At 34.0% G+C, this 21426-nt stretch overlaps 1 protein-coding gene across 3 annotated transcripts; it reads right to left on the bottom strand.

Moving 5' to 3' along the window:
* Positions 1-7015: 7015 nt before the first annotated feature.
* On the bottom strand, positions 7016-11876 carry LOC7472566 (ubiquitin carboxyl-terminal hydrolase 2). Of its 3 annotated transcripts, none has more exons than XM_024598661.2 (7): positions 11538-11876; positions 11349-11390; positions 11170-11242; positions 10244-10290; positions 8239-8285; positions 8036-8138; positions 7016-7956 (listed from the first exon to the last, which is right to left on the bottom strand). In XM_024598661.2, exons 3-7 carry the CDS (start codon positions 11198-11200, stop codon positions 7180-7182), a joined length of 1005 nt encoding a protein of 334 aa, XP_024454429.1. In that variant the 5' UTR covers positions 11201-11242; positions 11349-11390; positions 11538-11876; the 3' UTR covers positions 7016-7179. The 3 variants fall into 3 exon arrangements, with proteins under 3 accessions (XP_024454429.1, XP_024454428.1, XP_002305992.1); XM_024598660.2 differs by having other exon boundaries at positions 11319-11390; XM_002305956.4 differs by lacking the exon at positions 11349-11390 and having other exon boundaries at positions 11538-11872.
* Between the last annotated feature and the right edge of the window lie 9550 nt (positions 11877-21426).

Consider the following 21426-nt stretch of genomic DNA (forward strand, 5'->3'; position numbering starts at 1 on the left):
TTTCCACGAATAGATTCTTCATCATTCAGGATGGTTGCTGGTGTTTATATGATGGATTCTATCTTTGGGTGATTCTCCCAGTTTTGGCTAGCTTTGATCTCTTTGGTTTCCTGGATGGATGTTTTGTTGTGGTTTCATATAATTGTTCTTCTTTCTTTGCTTTGGGAGCTGCCAGTTTTTCTTTGCTGCTAGTTATGGATTTCTCGGGTGGGGATACATGGTTCACTAGATGTTGTCCACTCTTCGGTTGTAGCTGCTTGTGATGCTGTGCATTTGCTATTCAAGATTCTTTGTTGATAGGTGTCTTGCTGGAGAACCTGCTTTATTTGGTTGCAGTTCCTTTCCTTGTTGTGGTTGTTGAGGCTGTTGATGTCGCTTTTTCGGTTGCTAAGACTGTTGATTCTTGTCTTGTTATGGTGTTGGGTCTCTCTTTTTTGATCTGGTGGATGCTTATATTGTCCTCCCTATTTTTGTTTTGTGTTATGAGTTAGGTTGGGCACCCTGTCTTAGATTTGATTCCTCATCTAACCATTGTCAGCTAATCCTTTTAGTTTGATAGCTTTTCTTTATTGGCTTTGATGTATATGTCTTCAGGGGGTCTGTCCTTTTTTGTAAATCATATGCATGTACTTCCTAGTTCTCCAACCATGTATATTTTTTGATATAATATATATACTTACTTTTGATATATTTTTTTTATTAAGCTGGTGTTTTTATATTTTCAAGTTGATTTTTTTTTGTTATAATCAAGTTGAAAAAGGAGAAATTTTCTATTTTAATATATATAAAATATTATTTGAAAAAGAAAAGTGGTTGACGCATGCAACGCACGCACCAATAGGTGGGAGACGATCACGCTATTCGGGCGATGCGTGAGACGTCTTACGACAAACTTACGGTGGCTTCTAGGCCAGCATTCGAATTGTCTCGGCGACCCCTCCATCCCTGGGTGGCGACCTCTAGTTTGGCGCTGACAACCTTTTCTTTTTTCTTTTTCCTTCTTTTATCTCCCCCTCGATTTCCATACCAACCCCTCCAATTTCTTAAAGCAATTCTTCAATTTGTTTTTTCAACTTTGGTCCCTATTCTTTTTATAACAATTTGTTTTGTTTGAAATAATTTATAAAATTAAAATTGTTTTTCAATTTCTTCATCCAAAGTTTTCAACTTATTTGATTCCTATTCTTTTGATTGGTACTTTTTTGTTTTCTTATCCTTTTCTTGATTTATGTTATTTTTTAATTTTATCCCATGTTATTTTATTTCATTTAATTCTTATACCAGATTTGATTCTCATTTTTTTATTGCTATTTTTTATCATTTCCTTGATTTATTTTTTTTTTTTTAATTTTATCCATCATTGTCTTGTTTTATTTCATTTAAATATTATAGATGGTCCTCATTCTTTTTATTGTTATTTTTTAAAAAAATTTTGGATGAAAGAAGATTTTACTTAATGATTTTTTTGGCTTTGCCTTTTATAGGATAACCCGTTCTTATGACTTGAGTTACGGGTTTTGAAAATTAACCTGATTTGACTTTGGGTTTTTTAGGTTCTTTTTGTTTAAATTGTTTTTTCTTCAATTTCATCATAAGACAATAGGTTATTGGGTCTTCAACTTCGTGATTTTTACAACTTTTCTTTTTATAAGGTTATCCTAATCTTATATGTCGAGTTGTGGGTTAGTCGAGATAATTTAGGTTGACTCGAGTTTTTTTTAATCGATTTTTTTTAGTTTAGCCTTTCATTTCATTGATTTATTCAATTTCTTTTGTTCAAAATTTATTCGACCTCACAACCAAGTTACGAATTTGACATACTTACTCGAATCAGGTTTTTTTTGTTTTTTTTAATTTGTCCTTGAGCGTTTGGTTTACTGATAATTAAGTTTCATATTGTTTTTAAAATTTTCTTTTTTATGAAATTATCCTGTTATCATTTAACTTTATTTTTTTTTTCAAATAAGATCATTGAAATCTCTTAAGAATATTTAGAGAATATCTTTTTATAATATTGATAATAGATTATTTTTTCGATTAGCCATTACATTTTTTTTTATTGTCGTTGACTTTTTTTTTATAATCATATTATTAAATAAACCAAACTTATTAAATTTATTCAAATTAATAACTCAGGTCTCAAAATTTTCTTGCTTTTTTAAAAACGCTATCATATGAACATCTTTTTTTTTATATATATTAGAAAAAACTTGGCTCGGCTGGCAGCGTAGCAAGTACCGTTTACCTAACAAATTGACCCAATTTGATACATAAAATGAGGAATGAGAGTTAATGATGATACTGAAATGATTTGGTATATCATAACATTATATTTTTTTATACACGTATTGATCAATTCAAACAGAGTCATGACCTCTTTTATTAAAAATAAAAACTAGAAAAACTATACCGAAAACGAACATGAACTCAGTGAGAGAGAATGTTTCGATAGCTAAAGTGAAATGAAACGACCAAGAACAGAACGCCTTTGACGTGGAACAACAAACAAAAGAATTAAAGCCGGGAAAAGAAAGAAGCTTTTAGAGAAGAAGCTGAGAAGAGAAAGCAAAGAAAAAGAAGAAAGGGGATTGGAGATATGCAAAGTCTGCAAATTTTTCATTAATCATCAAAACTGTTTAACATTTAGAAAAGTGGGATATAAATACTAAAACCCTAACTAGAACAAGCGTTTAGGCTTATGGCCCACTAAATAAAATACCCAACAATAATTAAATCAAACCCAACAAATAAAACCAAATTAATAAACCTTAACTAAAAGTTCATATAAATTAAACCCAAAAACATTAGTTAAAGCCCAATTTCTCAATGTTTTGGGCTATCCTCCATCGTCTATGATCATACGCGTGCGTAAACAATGTTTCTGATTCGGTGTCCCCATCAATTCTCCCAGGGTTGGAAGAACTCGACCCCGTCGAGTACAAGTCAAGGCAGCTCCGATATTGCTCTCAAAGATAAGGATCAAGCTGTTGTGATGTCTCTTTAATAATCCAAGTATAATCTGAATCTGGTCGTCGAGCCCATATACTAGGATTTGTTGAAGTTCATCATCCCTGGTAAAAACAACTTGTGCATTCAAAGTAGCATTAATATGTTCCTTTTGTGCCAAAGATATGGATAATGAGGTAGGGGTATCAAAAGGAGCATCAGGGATAGGCTGTATTTTATAAATACTGAGGTCTTTCATGTTAAAAGTAGAGCTAATATCAAAGTTTAATGGCAATTTAATGACATAATTATTTGATTTAATCATTTGCAACACTTTGAATGGTCTAGCACTACTTGCAATTTATGATCGGTTTCCAAAGGACACCGTTCAGGTCTAATCTGTATCATGAAATAATCTCCAACATTAAGTGCATCATGATACTTAAGTAAATCAGCTTGAAATTTGTATTGTTCATTACTTGCTTGAATTTGTTTCATGATCTCAATATGCAAATTATGAACCCTACATGGTAACGACTCAGCTGACTTAGACATCCTATCGTGAGGAGATATGGGAAGGTGTTCTATAGGCTTCTCAGGTTTGTAATTATGAACACTAAATGATTGAGGATGTAGAATGAGACAAACATTGTTTGAAACCTGTGTAGATATGGTATGGACACAATCAAGTAAACTAGGATTATCTTCATCTTCCTCATCACATGCATGTGGTAAGGGGTCAAAAAGCTCAACATGTTGCTCTAAACTTATGATGTGCTGGACACCAAGCATGTGGGATGAGTAATCAAGTAGTTTAGGAGGACTAATATCATGAGACTCTTCTAAGACCATACTCATCTCTATAGGCGATTCCACTGAAGAGTTCCCTAAAACTTCCTCTACCATTAAAGCAGACATATCAGACTCTTTCTTAACCTCATTCTCAAGCTCATGTGGACTCATTGTGTTGGGTCCCTCTTCTTGCACATCCTCTTCATCTAGGTCACTAAAATCCTCAAGATTAGGCTCATACACTTCAACACTACAATATTCCTCTTTACCTATATCCTTATGTTTTTGGATGACTAAGGATTTCGAGGTGCAATCTAAAGAGATATGACCAAAACCTAAACAATTAATACATTTAACCTTTGAACTCACCTTAGACACTTCATTGACAACTCGTTTGCCCTTATCTTTCTTACAAAGTTGGGCGCTACTAGGATTAGGTCTGTGGGGTGGAACACCTAACAAAAAATCACTACTTCTGAATTGGGACCTAGTATGGATACTATAAGAGCCCTGACGATTCATCCTCTGATTCTTCGTGACCAACTTGTAATCTTGAACTAAGATATAAGCTTGGTTAAGGGTAGATACACCTTGAAATACAACTTCTCTTCTAAGATCATCATTTAAGCCTTTACAAAATCTACGCAAAGTCATGGTTTCATTCTCTCTTATGGCACATCTAATCATGTAATCGTTAAACTGCGTTATATACTCATTGATAGACTTATTTTCTTGTCTTAGATTGTTCCATTGGTCTAAGAGTTTATTCCTATAAGACTGGGGTAGGTACTTCTCCTGAAGTTTTTGTTTCATTTTGATCCAATCAGTTATAGGAGGTTTACCTCTCATCTCTAAACAATCCTCAACATCTATCCAATAAATTTTGGCTTCATCAATGAGTTTCATCTTAGCAAATCTAACTTTCCTATCATCAGACAATTTATGCCACTCAAAGAATTTTTCCATATCACAAATCCACATATCAAATATCCAAGGGTCATGACGACCGTCAAAAGTGGGAGCTTCTATTTTGTTAGGACTCAAGACTCGCTCATCAAAGTCACGTGTTTAGAGTAACTAAATGATAGTCATATTGGTGGCGCTCAGAGTGAACTTGTCCATAATGATTATTCTTGTGATATTTATTGGTCTTTGAGTGCCTTATTCGAAAACTCTCTTGGGGCTCAATTCTTCTAAACATGGTGATCACCTAAGTTTGCAGTGCCCTTTAAGTGGTCATAAGAATATGACTAAGGGTTGAGTCTACGGTAAGTGTAAACTTAAGTTTGAATATTGGATGATCATGACACAAAAGCATGCAACACTCACTTAGAAATGAAATTGAGATCACAAATGGTTCTTGCAAGTGAAGTCACAATACAAAAATAAAGCTAATTTTTTTATCTTTTTTTTTTAATGTGGAGATTAATCAAGAACAAATTACACTAATAAAATTGTAAGCATGTAATACTAGATTCTTAAGTGTAAATGATTAATCAAACACGATGTCACAAGCAAGAACTCATAATTATCAAATAGAATAAGATATTAGCTATCACTGATGAAAGAGGTTGATGAACAAAATTAACAAAAAAAAGCTAGGTGAGATTTTTTCTTTTTTCTCTCTCTTTTTTTTTGGCACAAAAGAAATATTAATGATAATTTCAAATACCAAGTGCAATACCAAAGAGGTAAAATCAACAAACTGAAAAGTAGAGTTATTTACCGACCAAGATTTAGCTGTGGAATTGATCACGGATGGACCTCAGATTATGTGGTAGCTGACGTGGCAATAGGCGATGACATGGTGATGTTGATGACGTGGCGGCCAGTGGCGTAGCTGTCTGAACAGATGTGGCTCCAGACTGCAGACGTGGTGGATGACGTGGATCCAGAGGGCTGGCGTGGCGGATGACGTGGCACAGTTAATTAATTTCGCCTCCAATGTCTTCTGTGCTTCAATCCTCTTCGCTGAGTTTCCTTCTTGCTGTTTGTGGCGACGAGGCGTGACTGCTGATCTGTTGATACTGCTGTTTAGGCGTCGCCAAGGCTGAAAGACGAGTTGTGGTGGCTGCGGCTGGTGCTGCTGCTGGAGGGTGCGATTTAGTGGTGGCTGCGGCAGATGGTTTGTAACGCTGTTTCGGGTTGCTGAAGACAACTTTGCTGTGGCGGCGCTGTGGGACTGTGGAGACAACAACTCGGTGCGGCTCTGTGGGCTTCTTGTGGCGCGGAGTGGTGGTGGTGGCTGGATGTCCGATCTGCCGATGGCGGGGAGAGGATGAAACTGGTAGGTGCGCTGCCGCCGACGAAGACCTACTGCTGCTGGTGTGAGCGACCTGTTGTGGCTGCGGGTAGTTGACGGTGTGTTCCTATAGATTGATGTGGTGGTATTACCTGTGATCGGCGTTGAAGGCAGACTGATCGGCGTTTCCATATTGCTGCATTTTGAGGATGAACAGTGAACAATGAACAATGCGCAGTTTTTTTTTTCCGTAATCAGAACAGTAGATGTTTTTTTTTTTTAACTTTGAACAGTTTTTTTTAGATCAAACCGGATCTAGGGTTTAGCATAAACATTGTGGATCGTTTAATTGTAAGAACAATTAAAACCCTGACTCTGATACCAAATTTGACGCGGAACAACAAACAAAAGAATTAAAGCCGGGAAAAGAAAGAAGCTTTTAGAGAAGAAGCTGAGAAGAGAAAGCAAAAAAAAAGAAGAAAGGGGATTGGAGATATGCAAAGTCTGCAAATTTTTCATTAATCATCAAAACTGTTTAACATTTAGAAAAGTGGGATATAAATACTAAAACCCTAACTAGAACAAGCGTTTAGGCTTATGGCCCACTAAATAAAATACCTAACAATAATTAAATCAAACCCAATAAATAAAACCAAATTAATAAACCTTAACTAAAAGTTCATATAAATTAAACCCAAAAACATTAGTTAAAGCCCAATTTCTCAATGTTTTGGGTTATCCTCCATCGTCTATGATCATACGCGTGCGTAAACAATGTTTCTGATTCGGTGTCCCCATCAGCCTTTTGTTTTGATTTAATTGCAAACCAGCTGTTCCAAGTGCATCGAGCCACCAGAACCATTAATGCAGAGTTGTCTATAGATTTATTTTATGGGAAAGAAAAAACCTTTTAAGCACTTTTGAAAAAGATTCAATGGGGATTTGAAAAAGAGTAAACAATCCAGTTGGATTTTGGAGCGAACAGAAACATGCCATCATTTGGCATAATACTCTACTTCTGAATGACGCTGGAACTAGAAAAAAAAGAAAGTTCCATGAAAGTAGTCTACGACATGGCAAAGCAGCTTCACATAGGCGGAGGAGAGATCAAATAACAATGCGGAAAACGTTTGCATATATACTAGCAACATGAACTTAAAATCAGTGTCACACCTACGAAGAACATAAATAAAAACCTTTTACTTGGAGGCGCTGGTTTTTTGCTTGGCCTTCTCTATAAGGGGCTTCAGTTGCTTCTTTTCAGCAAGAATCTTGAGGAAGTTGAACAAAAACGGAATATAATTGTGCTTCCTACGGATATTTTCTGTTCTCCATTTCTTGAATTTTTCTTCCTCCATCAAAATCTTTTCTGTAGCACTTTCAATCGCAGCATTCACTTCAGACAGGGATTTGTTCAGGGATTCATAGTTGCCATTGTCGACCAGTCTTTCTGCCTGGAAAGCAGCTAGCTGCTGCACGATACGCTCCCTCCTCTTTTGGAGCTCCTTGAGTTCAGCAGTATACATTTCTTTCCTGTTTTTGACTATTGCCAAGAGATTAAATCTTATCTCACTATTGGAATGCCTTTCTATGCGTTCCTGGATCACTGGCTGCACCATAAGCAGCCAGTCCATATCACCATGCCCACCAGTGCACTGACCAAGGCTGATGGGTCCCTCTTTCAATCCATCAAGTTCATATAGCACTCCATCAACAGGCAAGTAACTTATAAAATGGTACACGTCATCTTCTTTGCTGGCTGCCTTCTGCTCTTCAGGAACGAAAGGCCCAAGTCGTGCAAAACTGTTATGGGCTGCACGTATAGCTTCGCAGTTATTAATAGCCAACCCTTTGAGCTCAGGAGGAAAATTCTTGGTGAATTCTTTTAATTTCGACAATTCTGGACCAATGTCCATATCTGGGCAGTTCATGAGGATAGACAAAATTGCTTGACTTGCACAAGCATTGTTAATAACCTACAAGAGAGGAAAAACCTTTCGAAAATTAATTAGAGCTTATGATCCTCCACCGATTGAAGACCTCATCTAAACATACCTGACGGGCAAAAAAGAGATTAGGATTTGGATCCGTAATTACAACACGTTCATCTTTCTCTTCTGGGCGCCATTTGAAAAGAAAAACCAACCCATATACAGGTCTGCAAAAGGAGTAAGAAAAAGTCACATGTTAGCGTAAAGAAAATGGCGACCCAACATAAGATATAAAATGATATAGGGCCATAGAATTCAGAAACTAACCTCAGGCTGTCAAGAGAATCAAGGTCCAATGAATACAACTCTTCAACCTGTAAAGAAGCATCAAGATATCATATCCAGTTCATGGAGGTTAGGGGTTGGACCTCATTGAAAAAAAAATGCACAACTCATAGACTCTGCATTTCTAACAAACAAGTAGAGTGATTATGCCTTAAGTGATAGAAACACGTAGTACTTTTGGTTCCTGTTCTTCAGTTACTTCTAGTCTCTTAAGAAGGTCCCATTTGGTAACTGCAAATACAATATTTGATAATGTCCCGAATAATCATTTAAATTAGCAACATTGAATATAGAGTCTTTGTTATACCATTCAGGTAGGTATAACAAATAGGTATCAGGAATGAAAATGGAATCGAAATGGTAACACAAAATGAGAATGGCATTAAATTCTAAACACTAGATTGGGTATAACAGTTAAGAATCAGAATGGAACCTTGAAATGGCAATCCCTGGCTCCACAGAAACTGAAAAACTTGTGACTAGGCTCGAAAGCCTTTTACCAGTGTTTCCTTGTTGTTCGTGAGCATGGTTGAGGTGGTAATGCTGATGGAAACGGTGGTGGTGATGGGTCATGGTGGTGTTAGTGGCAACAATGATGGTAATAAAGATGGAGTTTTTTTTTTTTTTAATAGGTGTACTTTAAAACTTATTTCCCCAGACAAAGAACTTGTAACTTATTTCCCACAATTTTCCATATAAGCACCAAATTAATGTAATTAATTCAATGCTACATAAGCATATATCAAAAGAAAAATAAAAATCAAAAGCTATATGCACAATACAAACAAGTAAGCTGAGCTAATATGGATTAAGCATTGGATAGAAAAAAGTTGTTCCAACACTGATTTTTAAATTCCATAATAGCATAATTCTAAAATGAAAATAAAATTCCTTGATAGCAGTAATTACAAGTCAAACAAGATTTATTAAGAGTGATCACAGTGTAAGATAAGGATGCATTTTTTATCACACAGTTCATTCCTGGTGACTACTATTCAAGAATTATGATGGAAAGTCAGACACAAATTAGTTAGTCAATAAAACTGATAATGGAACATGCAAATGGAGAATAATGAGTATTTTTACATAGCTTGTCTGCTCCAACAAATCCTTGATAAAAGCAGCTACATCAGGAACCCCATGAGATTATTCCTTATCATCTTAATTTTGAAATGTTACCTCTAGTGGAATTAATATTGTGATAGGATCACTCAAACAAACTCTAGAAGAAAGCAGAACCGCCCAAAATGCCTTACTTAAGTTATCAAAAGATTCATATTGATTAGAGGTCTAAAATAATTGAGAAACTCGCATAGCATGATACCCAAACCCCCGGAACAAAAGTGAGAGAGTTACAAAAATATTTTTGAAGTGTTGGTACAGTAAGTATTTTTAGGATTTTCTATTTCCACATATTAAATCATTAGCAATTTTTATGCTTGTGTGTAAGAAATACCTTATTTTAGTAAACAAGTATAAAAGTACCCTATTTAAAAAATAAGTTTTAAAAGTACATCAATAGGGGAAAGAAAAATTCAATGATGGTGGTGCTATAGTGATAGGTGGTTGTTTAGTAATAGAAAAGTGGTCATCATGGTGGTGATAGTTACAATAGAAGGCAGTGGTGGTAGTTATAGCAATGGTAATGATTATATGAAGAGGTGATATATCATTTTATTAGCTTTGATTGGCATGTGGTTGTGGTAATTGTGAAATTGATAATGAATTTGAAATAATATCACATTCTTTAACCAATACAAAAAAAAAAAAAAAAACCCCATTTCCAATGAGCTTAAAAATGACCCAAGTGCCAAAAAGTTGAGGACAAACTAAAGATCAACCATGTTACCTTCCCTAAAATACATTTAAACTTGACAGAAAAAAACAGTGGAATTAGAACTTGCATTTCCAGAGCATTTAAAATACTGAATGGCATAAAAATGGAGAGGAACTTGACATAACAAGAAAATCGAGATTTATAGGTTACCTGTACACCTTTTACATGCATTTGTTGTATAAGTTCCGTGAACACACCTGGATTACAAGCTAGGAGTCTCAGCAAAGAGGTTTCCATTCAAAAACTACAACACAGTATGGATATAATAAATGTTCATGCATGTATCCATGTGTGAGAACCATAAACTACTCTTTCCTTGGCAATTAACAATCCACAAGCTAAGATTGTCAGCTATATAGTTAAAAATTACAAATGCAGCATGAAATATTTACAGGCAGATATGTCCATCTAAAGACAGAAGATTAATCCAAATGAAATTATTTTTCTTCATGAACACCTGAAATCTATCAAAAATATAACAGGATTGTATCACCCATTTGTATAAAACAAAAATTAAATACAAAAATTCAAAACATTAAATTCTATGGCATCCTTTATTGCTAGAGATTCCCCTGTATGTGTAACAGGAAGCCTGGTATGTAGAGTCTAAATCCAATTATCCAAAGACATGGGAGTCTTTTACTGGTTTCAAGAATCTGGATGGGTATAAAGTCCATGTATAGATACAGTCAAGAATCTATATTCAAGATCTTGGAGTGGTTGGGGGTTCTTCTACTCGGTCATTCTCACCAACAGCGTTGTGTTTTTTCAATAGCATTGTCAGGATAAATAGACAAGCATCACAAAGAAAACCCTGGCTTCTAAGAAGCAAGAGATACTATTCTTTTAATGCTCGTAACAAGTGAAATGATAGATCCATAATATCGTATCCAAAAAAAGAAAAGAAATTGAAAGACCCTGCATTCCTGGCAGATGCTCAAAATCAAACAAATCAAAGCACACTTCCCCAAAACCTTTCTGCTTTAGATTTTTCAAAACCCTCAAACTGACACAGAAGCAACTCCTCTAAGGTATTTTGAACTAATATAAGACTCATAAGAATTTAGAAACAATACCTGGATCAGACTCAATAGTGCACCAAGACATGATGATTGATTCGCCACAATAACAGTAACAGTAACTATAAGCCTGCAAGGAAACACACAATTAAATTTAATTTTGAAGCGGAATTGACCCCTATGGAGAATTAGGCGACGAAAGATACCAAATCATATATTCTTTAAAAATCACAAACCCTAACTCCTATTGCTTCATATTTCCGTAGCAGCAGAAACCGCTAGCATAACAAACGATAACCCTATTATCTCTTTGTAAAATCAACACACGTAGCTACTAATTTATCAGAATACAAAAAGGAAGAGACGACGTTGAAGAAGTAAGCATCAGCTCTGCAAAATTTAGTAAAAGGAGAGTTTTAGGTTACCTCGCAGTGACAGTTGCTTCCTGCTTTTTCCGTTATTGCTCACTCAAGATTTCTCTTCTATTAATATTTACTATATTATTAATTAGAAAAGATTAATTATAACTGAGTACATGAACTTTAATTAGTACTTCTGAACTGTGATCTAATGAACAAACATTTAAATCATTTAATTATTCTTTTTCCTTCATAATAAGATTTTGATGAAGACTAAACGGCCTAGCAAATCCACTTTGCAATTACTCTCAATTGCGCTTTGGATTTGCACAACGAATTTTTGTGTTTTTTTTTTTTAATTCCATTCTTTTCTATCATTCTTTTTTGCAATTGAACTTGATCTTTTCTTTTCTTTTTCTTTTACAGACCTCTCACATTGTAAAAAACACATTGGGTTTATGCTCAATTATATAAAAAATTGGTAAGATTTTCCTTTTTCAAAGTGATTTTAAATATAGAAACTGGAATTGATAATAAATAAAAATAAAAGGCTGTAAAGAAAGAAAAAAACATATTGTGGAACCAGAAAAAAAAAAAAAAAGAAAAAAAAACATTGATGGAGCCATGTCGTGGATAATTGATCACCATGCACTACCTACGAATGACGGGGTGTGGCATATTATATTATATTACAAATTACCACAAAAAAAAAAAAAACGAAAAGGTGTGGCATTTTTATTATTAGTTAAGAGAGAAAACATTCTGGATTCTAATAATGTTTTAAAGTGGTTTCTAAAAAAAAAAAAACTCATTTAACTTTTTTTATTTTAGTCCCTTGACTTTTTTTTTCAATTTATTCCTTTGACATTGCATATATTTGGGATTAGGATGAGTTGTGTGTTTTGGTTGCCTACACTAGGAGATCGTACAATGTTGAGAAAAAATCTCATCAATTAATTGAAATCTTATTGATTTAAAACAATTAAAGTTTTAGAAACCAAATTAAAGATTGGACAAATGTTAAGTCCCTTTTTATTGCTAAAACTCGGGACCAGATTGGTCGGGCAATGAAAAATATTCATCCCAATTTTTTTTATCACTAAACTATTTTTTATTTGATCCTTTTACATTAAATTTATTTGATATTGGACTTGGTGTTTTGTTTTGGTTGTGGTCTCATGATGTTGAGGAAAAATTCTGGTACGTGATTAATACTTGGTTTCACAAAACAAAATTCAATTGTATTAATCTAAAATAATTAAGTCTTGAGGGACCAGATTTGAAAATGAAACAAGAGAATGGATGAAATAGAATGGGTAAGGGAAGAACGGAGGAGATAGTAAGAGAGGAGAGTCATGGTGTTATGGAGTCATGTTTAGCCTCCTTCAACCAAATGAGCTCTTCCACAGTCTCTTGAATCGTCTCAGCGAGATCCATTATTTAGGGCAACTTGTGGCGTTATTGAGGTTCACGTGTGTCAGTGACAATGTTTTTCTCCTTCACTTGGTTTCCTTGCCTTGCTTTGTTAATTTTATTTTATATCAATTTTAGCCCTCATTCTTTTAATTATTATTTACTTTTTTTGTACCCTTTTTAGATTTTGATTATTTTTTTAATTTCATCTTTCATGATTGCTATTTGTTTTTCTAAGAGGTAATCTAGGTCTCATGACTTGATTCGCAGGTTTAGAAGGTTAGTCTTGCTTGACTTGGATAGTTTTTTTGGTATACTTTTTTTTTTAAAAAAAATTTGTTTCATTCTTCAACAATTGGTTAGTTGGGAATTGAGTTTTGCTATATTTTTTTTATTTTCTTTCTATGTGGTTATCTCGGTCTCATGACCTATATTACGGGTTTTATAGGTTAGCCTAGGTTAGCTCAGGTTAGCTCAGGTCTTTTTTATGTTTTTTTTTCAATTTTATCCTTCAACATGGGTTAATTGAAAATTAAGATTCAAAATCTTTTTTTTATTTTTTTTCTATGTGGTTATACTATTCTCATGACCCGGGTCGTAAGTTTAACGAGTTTACCTAGGTTGTAAACCCCTGGAAAAATAAAGGTTGCTTAAATTTCAAACCAACTACATGGGAAATAAAAGTGAAGAAATTCATGCATATGGTTAAATAAAACAGGAATTCATAAATTTTTGGATATAAATTTCCGAGTGAAATAATTCGAGACATTATAAATTAACCCGGTAATGTTGAGGGTTGGATTTAATTGAACAAAATAAACTAAAACGAAAAGTTCTGAGGTGGAGTTATAAGAAATGAAAAGAGGTATAACTTGATTATAAGAAGAAAAAGATGTGGGGGCAAAAATAATACACTTAAAGGAAATGAGGTCTAAGTACAAATAAGAAAAATTATAGAGTATAAAGACTCCTCTCCTCACTAAAAATCTGCAGCAACCAAAAGGAAAGAAAAGAGGGAGTTTTTGTATTCATTATTACAAAATCAAGAGAGAAACACAAAAATTTCAAGAACTCATCCAAGATTAAGGGTTTATAGATGGAAAAACACTAACAAGAAAATTTGAACAAGAAGAGAAGAAGGAGGGCCGACTGTCATTATAAAAAAGGAAGGAGGGAGTTGAAAATCTTCAACTGGTTGAATATCGAAACCTTAATTCTTACCGAGTAAGGTGCTCTAAACATGATCTTATAATTCATTTCAAATTCGATTATGAATTGATGTCTTGATGTTGAATTATAGATTAGGGTTCTTAGACTTGAATTAGAGAAAAAGTTATAGACGTTAAAATTAAGTTAATTCATGTATTGTATATAATTGGGGGCATGAAACCATGATAATTTACCTAGAAAATGTAATTTGTGAATGTTATGTGTGAATGGAAGGGGTGACGAATTTGGACAGGTTTGTCTCCCGTTCAGTGAGATTTTGGGTAAGAGGATGAGGGAATTAAGATCATGTTTCTTCATAGAAATTATAGTTTTAGATGTTGACTAACTAAGGAAATTGGTCTTGCTTAATTTGGAGCTATAGAACTCCAATTATGGGTTACCAACCAAGACTGGGTCATGACAGACCCTATAGGGCAGTAAGTCTGATTTGTCGATGAGCAATTTTGACTATCTTTATGGCAGAACTAGGTTCTCCTTCCTCAGAGGACTCGTAGCCCCATGTCTTAGCTTTCCAATGCAACCAACCTCGTTTGAAATGGAGTCCTCAAACTCTAAATAGAGTTAAAAATATGAGAGGAGGTTAAAATGCGACCTCTGCAGATAGTAACGGTTCGAAAGAGTAACGGTTCGAAAGAGTAACGGTTCAAAGAGTAACCGTAATAGTTCGAAAGAGTAACAGTTTGAAAGTGTAACGGTTTGAAACAATAACAGTTCGAAATTTAAATAGTAATAGTCCAAATATAAAGAAAAGAATGATTGAAAGAAAGACATATTGACTGTTGATATGGTTATTATAAAATGTATCCTTGAATGAGGAAAATTTACGAAATAAACCTGTGATTGCAGGAGGGACCACCAGAGTGGTGCTGCAGCAGCAGCAGGGGAGCACGAATAGAGCTTCTACTGCAGGTAGGTGATCCACACCTATACTTTTTAGTTAAATTCCATGATTTAATATGTTATTGATGTAAAATGCGAATTATCGAATGTTGGATATTATGTGAAAGGAGGAAAGTTTGCGTAATGATGTTGATATTTTGGAAAGTATTCTGAATGTATGTGTATTCAAGGTGAAAGGTTGTTATGTGAATTCTCAAGTGATGAAATTATCGCTGACAACGAAAATATGAGAAGTGTGATATGAGGCGTGGACTAACATACATTTAGTGTATGTTAGGATCTCGGGTAAGGGGATCGCCATGTTTGGACTAGCATATATTTAGTGTATATTAGGATCTCGGGTAAAGGGATCAACATGTATTGGCTAGCATACATTTAGTGTATGTTAGGATCCCGGGGAAATGGATCACCTTGCATCGGCTTCTAGGAGTGATGATGATACCAGTGAAATTGGTATCAATAATGTGTTAAACAGAAATAATCATGGTTGATCTTATGAAATCTTGAATAAAGGTTGATAATGGAAGAGAAAATGGTTTTTAGTAGTTGAATGAGAAAGAGTTTCCAATAAAAACCAGAAGGGAGAAGTGAATAAAATATGAATGCATGTTTACCTTTTTAAATTGTTGGGTATTTGTGTTGTTAAATTTATTGTGATATTCATGTTTCAATAATATGTATTTTGTTTCAGGACCATCACATGCACTACCAGAATAGATCCTAGCTTATGTTCACTTTTTGTAATTCTAGGTTCTAGGGAGTATACTCTTGTATTTTGTAATATTACAACTTTTATATAACTTAATTTGTATAATCAATGTTTAAACTTGAATATATAATCTTAACTCTGAATTTTATATGATTATGTCCATGTATACATGTTTATCTCATTTATTCCTATATAATGATATTTGTTGTTCAATGTATGTTATAAATATTATGGTTGTGATGGCGATGATGTTTGTGGGATTGAGACCCAGGATGATTGGGTCGTGATTGAGTTATGAGATATGAAATATTAGAAGTATAAACAGATAAATGTCGATAACTTGGGACCTCCCAATATAGGGGAGACTCTGCTGAAATTTTAGTGAAATTTTCAGTAAAATTTAATATGAACTCCTTGCACACGCACGCACGCGCGCGCGCGCGCGCACACACACACACACACACACATATATATATATATATATATATATATATATATATCAGCCGACATGAGATTGTTGCTTAATCCCGGATATGGGGATGTTACATAGGTTGACTCAAGTAACCCTTTTTTAGTACTTTTTTTTTAAATTGAATATTTGTTTCTCATTTTTATACTTTAACATTATGTTCATTAGAAATTGAGCTAGTTAGGGATTATGGTTTGTAATTTTTTTGTTTTCTTTTCATGGGGTAATTCTAGTCTCATGACTAGTATTGCGAATTTGGATTAACTAGAATTGATTTGGAGGTATTTTTTTTGGGTGTTTTTTTTTTCTCTTTTTGATTTTTAATGATTTTTTTCAAGATTACATCCTTCAATATTGGATTTTTCTTGAATTGTTTTCTTCCAATTTCATCCTTTAACATTTTAATGATTTTAAATTAGGATTCCTAATTTGTTTCAGTCTGTTTTCTATAGAGTTTTTATGATTTCAAACAAATATTTTGGCATTTAGTTGATTCTTAATTTTATAAGCGTCTATTTTGTTATCATATAATTAAATAAAAAATTGTTTCACAAAACAAAACAAGGTTTTGTAGGTTAGTTTTTTTTTTTCCCTTTTTTAATGTCAATTGTTTTTCTCGATTTCATTCTTCAATATTGGATTAGTTGAGAATTGAGCTTCGAAATCTTTTTCAGTTTGCTTTCTATGTGATTATTCTATTTTCGTGACCCGGGCCACAAGTTTAAAAAATAATAGAAACACAACCCTTTAAGTTTAGGAAAAAGACAACATGACATAATTGAGACCAAAATAAATAAATTTGATAGAAAAATTAAAAAAAAAATTAAATAGCACATGTTTTTGACTTATTAGAAACACAAACAAACACTTAGAAAACTTAAAAAACTAAAACTCCAATGTATGCATGATTGGATAATCTAAAAAGATCACGTTCTAAACTTAAAAACCACGTTGGATAAATTTATTTTTCCATGCAATAAAGAGATGGAAATTTGGACTCAAAGTTGGCCTTTAAGCTAATAGTAAACATCATCAAAAACTTTACTTATTTTCATTGTCAACCCAAAATCAATTAGCCTAACATCAATAGAACCATTAGAGGACACTCTCATGTCATGCTTCCTCAGTTGAAAAAAACTAGTCCTCAAGTTTAGATTGTTATTTTCTCGATCTTATGGGTGTCTAATCAAAGCACTTCCACTATCATTTATGAAAGCCATGGACTGAAATCCCTTAACATTAGTTATATTACCTTCTTGGATGGTGCTTGAATCATCATTGAAAAACAACTCAACTACTTTGCCATTATCAACCTTATTATGATCTGAACTAATGAAAATTGTTTTTGGAACATTGACATAAACATAAACAGGTTTACTCTATTTTTCTCCATTTTAATCCTATCAATTTCAAAACTTTTCTTAATTAAATGTGAAGCACATCCTCTATAATTTCCTTCATTAAAAACCACTTCTAGAACCACCTCCATAACATGCTTCTCAACTGACATAACATGAACTTTTTTTGCATACTTAGGATCATTATAAACTGAGATTTATACACCACAATCTTCTCTTTCAAAATCATCATCATCTTTATCATCGAACTTTGATGGTAGATTCCAATCCACAAATGATCTAGAAGAATAAAAAAATTTAGCTTCAACATCATTTTCTTGTTTCTAAAATTTCTCTTGTATATCATTATCAATAATTATTATTAGAAGAGCCACTTTCACAATCATTCTTATCATCATTGTCTCAATTCTTATATCATTTAAGATGCTCTTGAAGCTGCTTGATTTGCCTTTTTATTTTATCCATTTCAAAAACATAAATGTCTATCTCAAATTCTTGCACACAACATCCATTAATAGTTATTGTTGTAACCCAATTTTGGATTCACCAAGATTTTCTTGAATGTTATTTTATTTCTATTATTATTTTTAAAAATCCAAAAAAATTAAGAAAAAGTTTAAAAGTCAAAAATATATTTTTCTTGAGTCAACCGCATCTTTCCATAAAAACCGATTACATCGGGTCAATATAGGTCAAACCATATTGACCAGGGTAAAAAATAAGTTTTCAGGCCGTTACGGGTCAAAACCGTCATTTTTGGTCAAAACCGATTCCACCGGGTCAATACGGGTCAAACCATGTTGAACAGGGTAAAAAATGAGTTTTCAGGCCGTTTTGGGTCAAAACCGATTCCATCGAGTCAATACGGGTCAAACCATGTCGACAAGGGTAAAAAACGAGTTTTCAGGCCGTTTCGGGTCAAAACCGTCATTTTCGATCAAAACCGAGTCTACCGGGTCAATACGGGTTTAACCATGTCGACCGGGATAAAAAATGAGTTTCATGCCATTTTGGGTCAAAACTGTTATTTTTGGTCAAAACCCAGTCCACCGGGTTGATATCCATCGAAAGTTTCTTTTAGTATTTTAACATAATTTTCGGTATTTAAAATTGTTTTTTAGAGGTTGAAACGGGCTTTTTCTAATACTGATTTGAGTTTTTAAGTTTTACCCATATAAATATTTATTATTATATATAATAAAACAAAATCAATATGTTGAAATTTTTATCATAGTAGGCGGTGCAGTTGAGGTGATGCAATTTTTCTTTAAAGCAGATCCGTGCCACCTTCCTGAGATTTGATGTCCCCTCATCATTGATCATTGGGTATAAATAGATGGTGAAAATTCGCCAGAAGAGGAAGGGAAAAAGAAAAGAAAAGAGAGAGGAGAGATTTGGATTACTATTTGAGGGTTTTTTTTTTTAGTTTTTCTTCACGCGAGTAAGATATTGATTTAAAAAAAAAACAATTTGAAAAATACCAAAAATATCATAACTGTTAGATTTAATAGTGTTTAGTTCTGGACCTTTGATTTAATAGGATACAATAGGGCTTACCACTCTAGATTAAAACCCAAATCCATCTCAGCCCTTAAAACAATCTGCCCTTCGATCCTGTTGTGCCACATCACCCGGTGTACCAAGCTCTCGGTGCACCGCGCCACACCAGATCAAAGCTCAGCCCATCCGGATTGTCCGATCAACTTCCAGATCAAGCCAATCACAGCCGAAGGATCAGTTCATAAGTGATCCAACGGTTCACAACCTTCAGTTGTTCCGGTGTACCATGCTAACGTTCACATCGTAGCAAAACCTCAGACTCTCTCTCTCCTCTCGCCGGCGATTCTCTCTCTCTCATCTGATCTCTCATTTCCGGTCGTTTGAAGCCTCCTAACCACCACAGAAAGGCTACTAGCCTCCTATAAATCCAAACCCCGGCCGTTTTCAGCGTTTTCTCCTCCCCATCTGGCTGGAAAAAGGCCGCAATTTCGTCGACCACCCGAAGCTTCAAACCGACGATTCTCCCTCATCAGCCATCAACGGTCATCGAAACCACCGTCATCAGAATCCTCTCCCTCAGATCTACCATAATCAACCATTCTTGGGCCGGAAATCTCGCCGAAAAATTTCACCACCTCCAACAGTGACCGGGCGTGAGCTACACGCGCCACCAGGGGTATTTTTGTAATTTTCTTAGAAATTCAAGGGTATTTCAGTCTTTTACCTATACGGTGGCACTCAGGTAATTTTTTGGGATTCCTAACGGTATTTTTAATATTTTTATATATAAGCATCTGTAAAATTTTCTTTGTATGTTGTAAAACAAAAAAAATCTTCATTTCCTTCAATCGAGTAATCCTTTTGTAAAATAACAAAAGTAGAGCTGTCGCGCGACGTCGTGTATCGACAGTTATAAATGCAAATTCGAAGCTTTTAATACCAACTTGATACCAGGATAATAATAATATTGAAAATAAAAAGTTGACTCACATAAAGGATAGTTTTTGCTTGCCACTTTAAGGTAAAAAAATAAGGAGATACAAATGCAAATAACCCACCACTCTAAGGATATAGATTCACTCGCCACTTTAAAAATATAAAGTTGAAGGATAAAAGTTCACCAATCATAAAGATACAAAACTTGATAGGGTGCCAAAAGACCAAGTCAAAGACTTTGAATTCAAATCTTGCCAAAAGTTCCTAATACATGGTTTGAAAGATCATTATATACGTGGAACAACTTTCTAGGTCTAGTAAGGACCAAAATGATAGAATTGAGGCCAAAATAAATAACTTTGACAGAAAAGTAGACAAATAATAAATAACACACCTTTTTGACTTGTAAAAAACAAAAACAGACAATTAGAAAACTTTAAAACTAAAATAGTCATAACTTCTTACACAAAACTCCAATGTATGCATGATTGAATAATATGAAAAGATCACTTTCTAAACTTAAAAACCATATAAGATAAACTTATTTTCCCATATTATGAAGAGATGCAAATTTGGGCTCTAAGTCGGCCTATGACTGGCAGTGAACATCACGAACAACTTCACTCATTTACATTGCTAACCTAAACTCAAGTAGCTTAACATTAATAGAACCGCACTTCTATGTCATGATGCTAGAAGCAAGTTTATGATTTTTTTGGTTGTGTTTAGTACTTATAACATTAATGGAGAGAAGAACATGATCGTTAAGTAGTTTGAGCTTTCTTGCAAGGTTTGTCAAGTTATAACCCATTAAGGTAATGAAAAATTGGAATGAACACTATTCTTAAGTGTATTTTTTATAGTATGATCTTTAATTTCTCTTGATTAATAAATCAATTGTTCTCCATTTGAGTCCATGGAGATCCAAACTCAAATGTTATTCCTCAATTTAATTTGGTCATAAATCTTAATTTTACGAATGTGTTGGGTTTATTCCATTTGCACTACTTACATCAATGCCAATTGTCTATTATTGTTGCGCTGCCACAAAAAAAAAACTTTTGGTAATGTTATTAAACCTAGTCAAGCCCGATGGATGAACATGTTGACCTATTGATCTAGCCGTTGGACTAGTTGGGTTTCAAAACAAACTGGGTGGGTCTTGATCGAGTGCAACCTAGTCGATTTGACGGGTGTAACTGTGAATCAGTTGATCTAGCAAAAACCTAACTTTACTTTTTTTTTAAAAAAAATGTTATCAATTTAACTTCTTTTATAAGAAAAATAATGAAATAATGATGTTTTATATTGACCTGGGTCAAACCAGTCTAAGCTGCCAAGCTCGTGACCTAGTTATGGCCCTAACTAGGTTTAATAACCTTGCATTGTAGAATCCATTTTTATTTAATTAAATGACTATAAAAATAAACATTATAGAAA

The sequence above is a fragment of the Populus trichocarpa genome, chromosome 4, assembly GCF_000002775.5.
Source record: "Populus trichocarpa isolate Nisqually-1 chromosome 4, P.trichocarpa_v4.1, whole genome shotgun sequence".
Lineage (NCBI taxonomy): Eukaryota > Viridiplantae > Streptophyta > Magnoliopsida > Malpighiales > Salicaceae > Populus > Populus trichocarpa.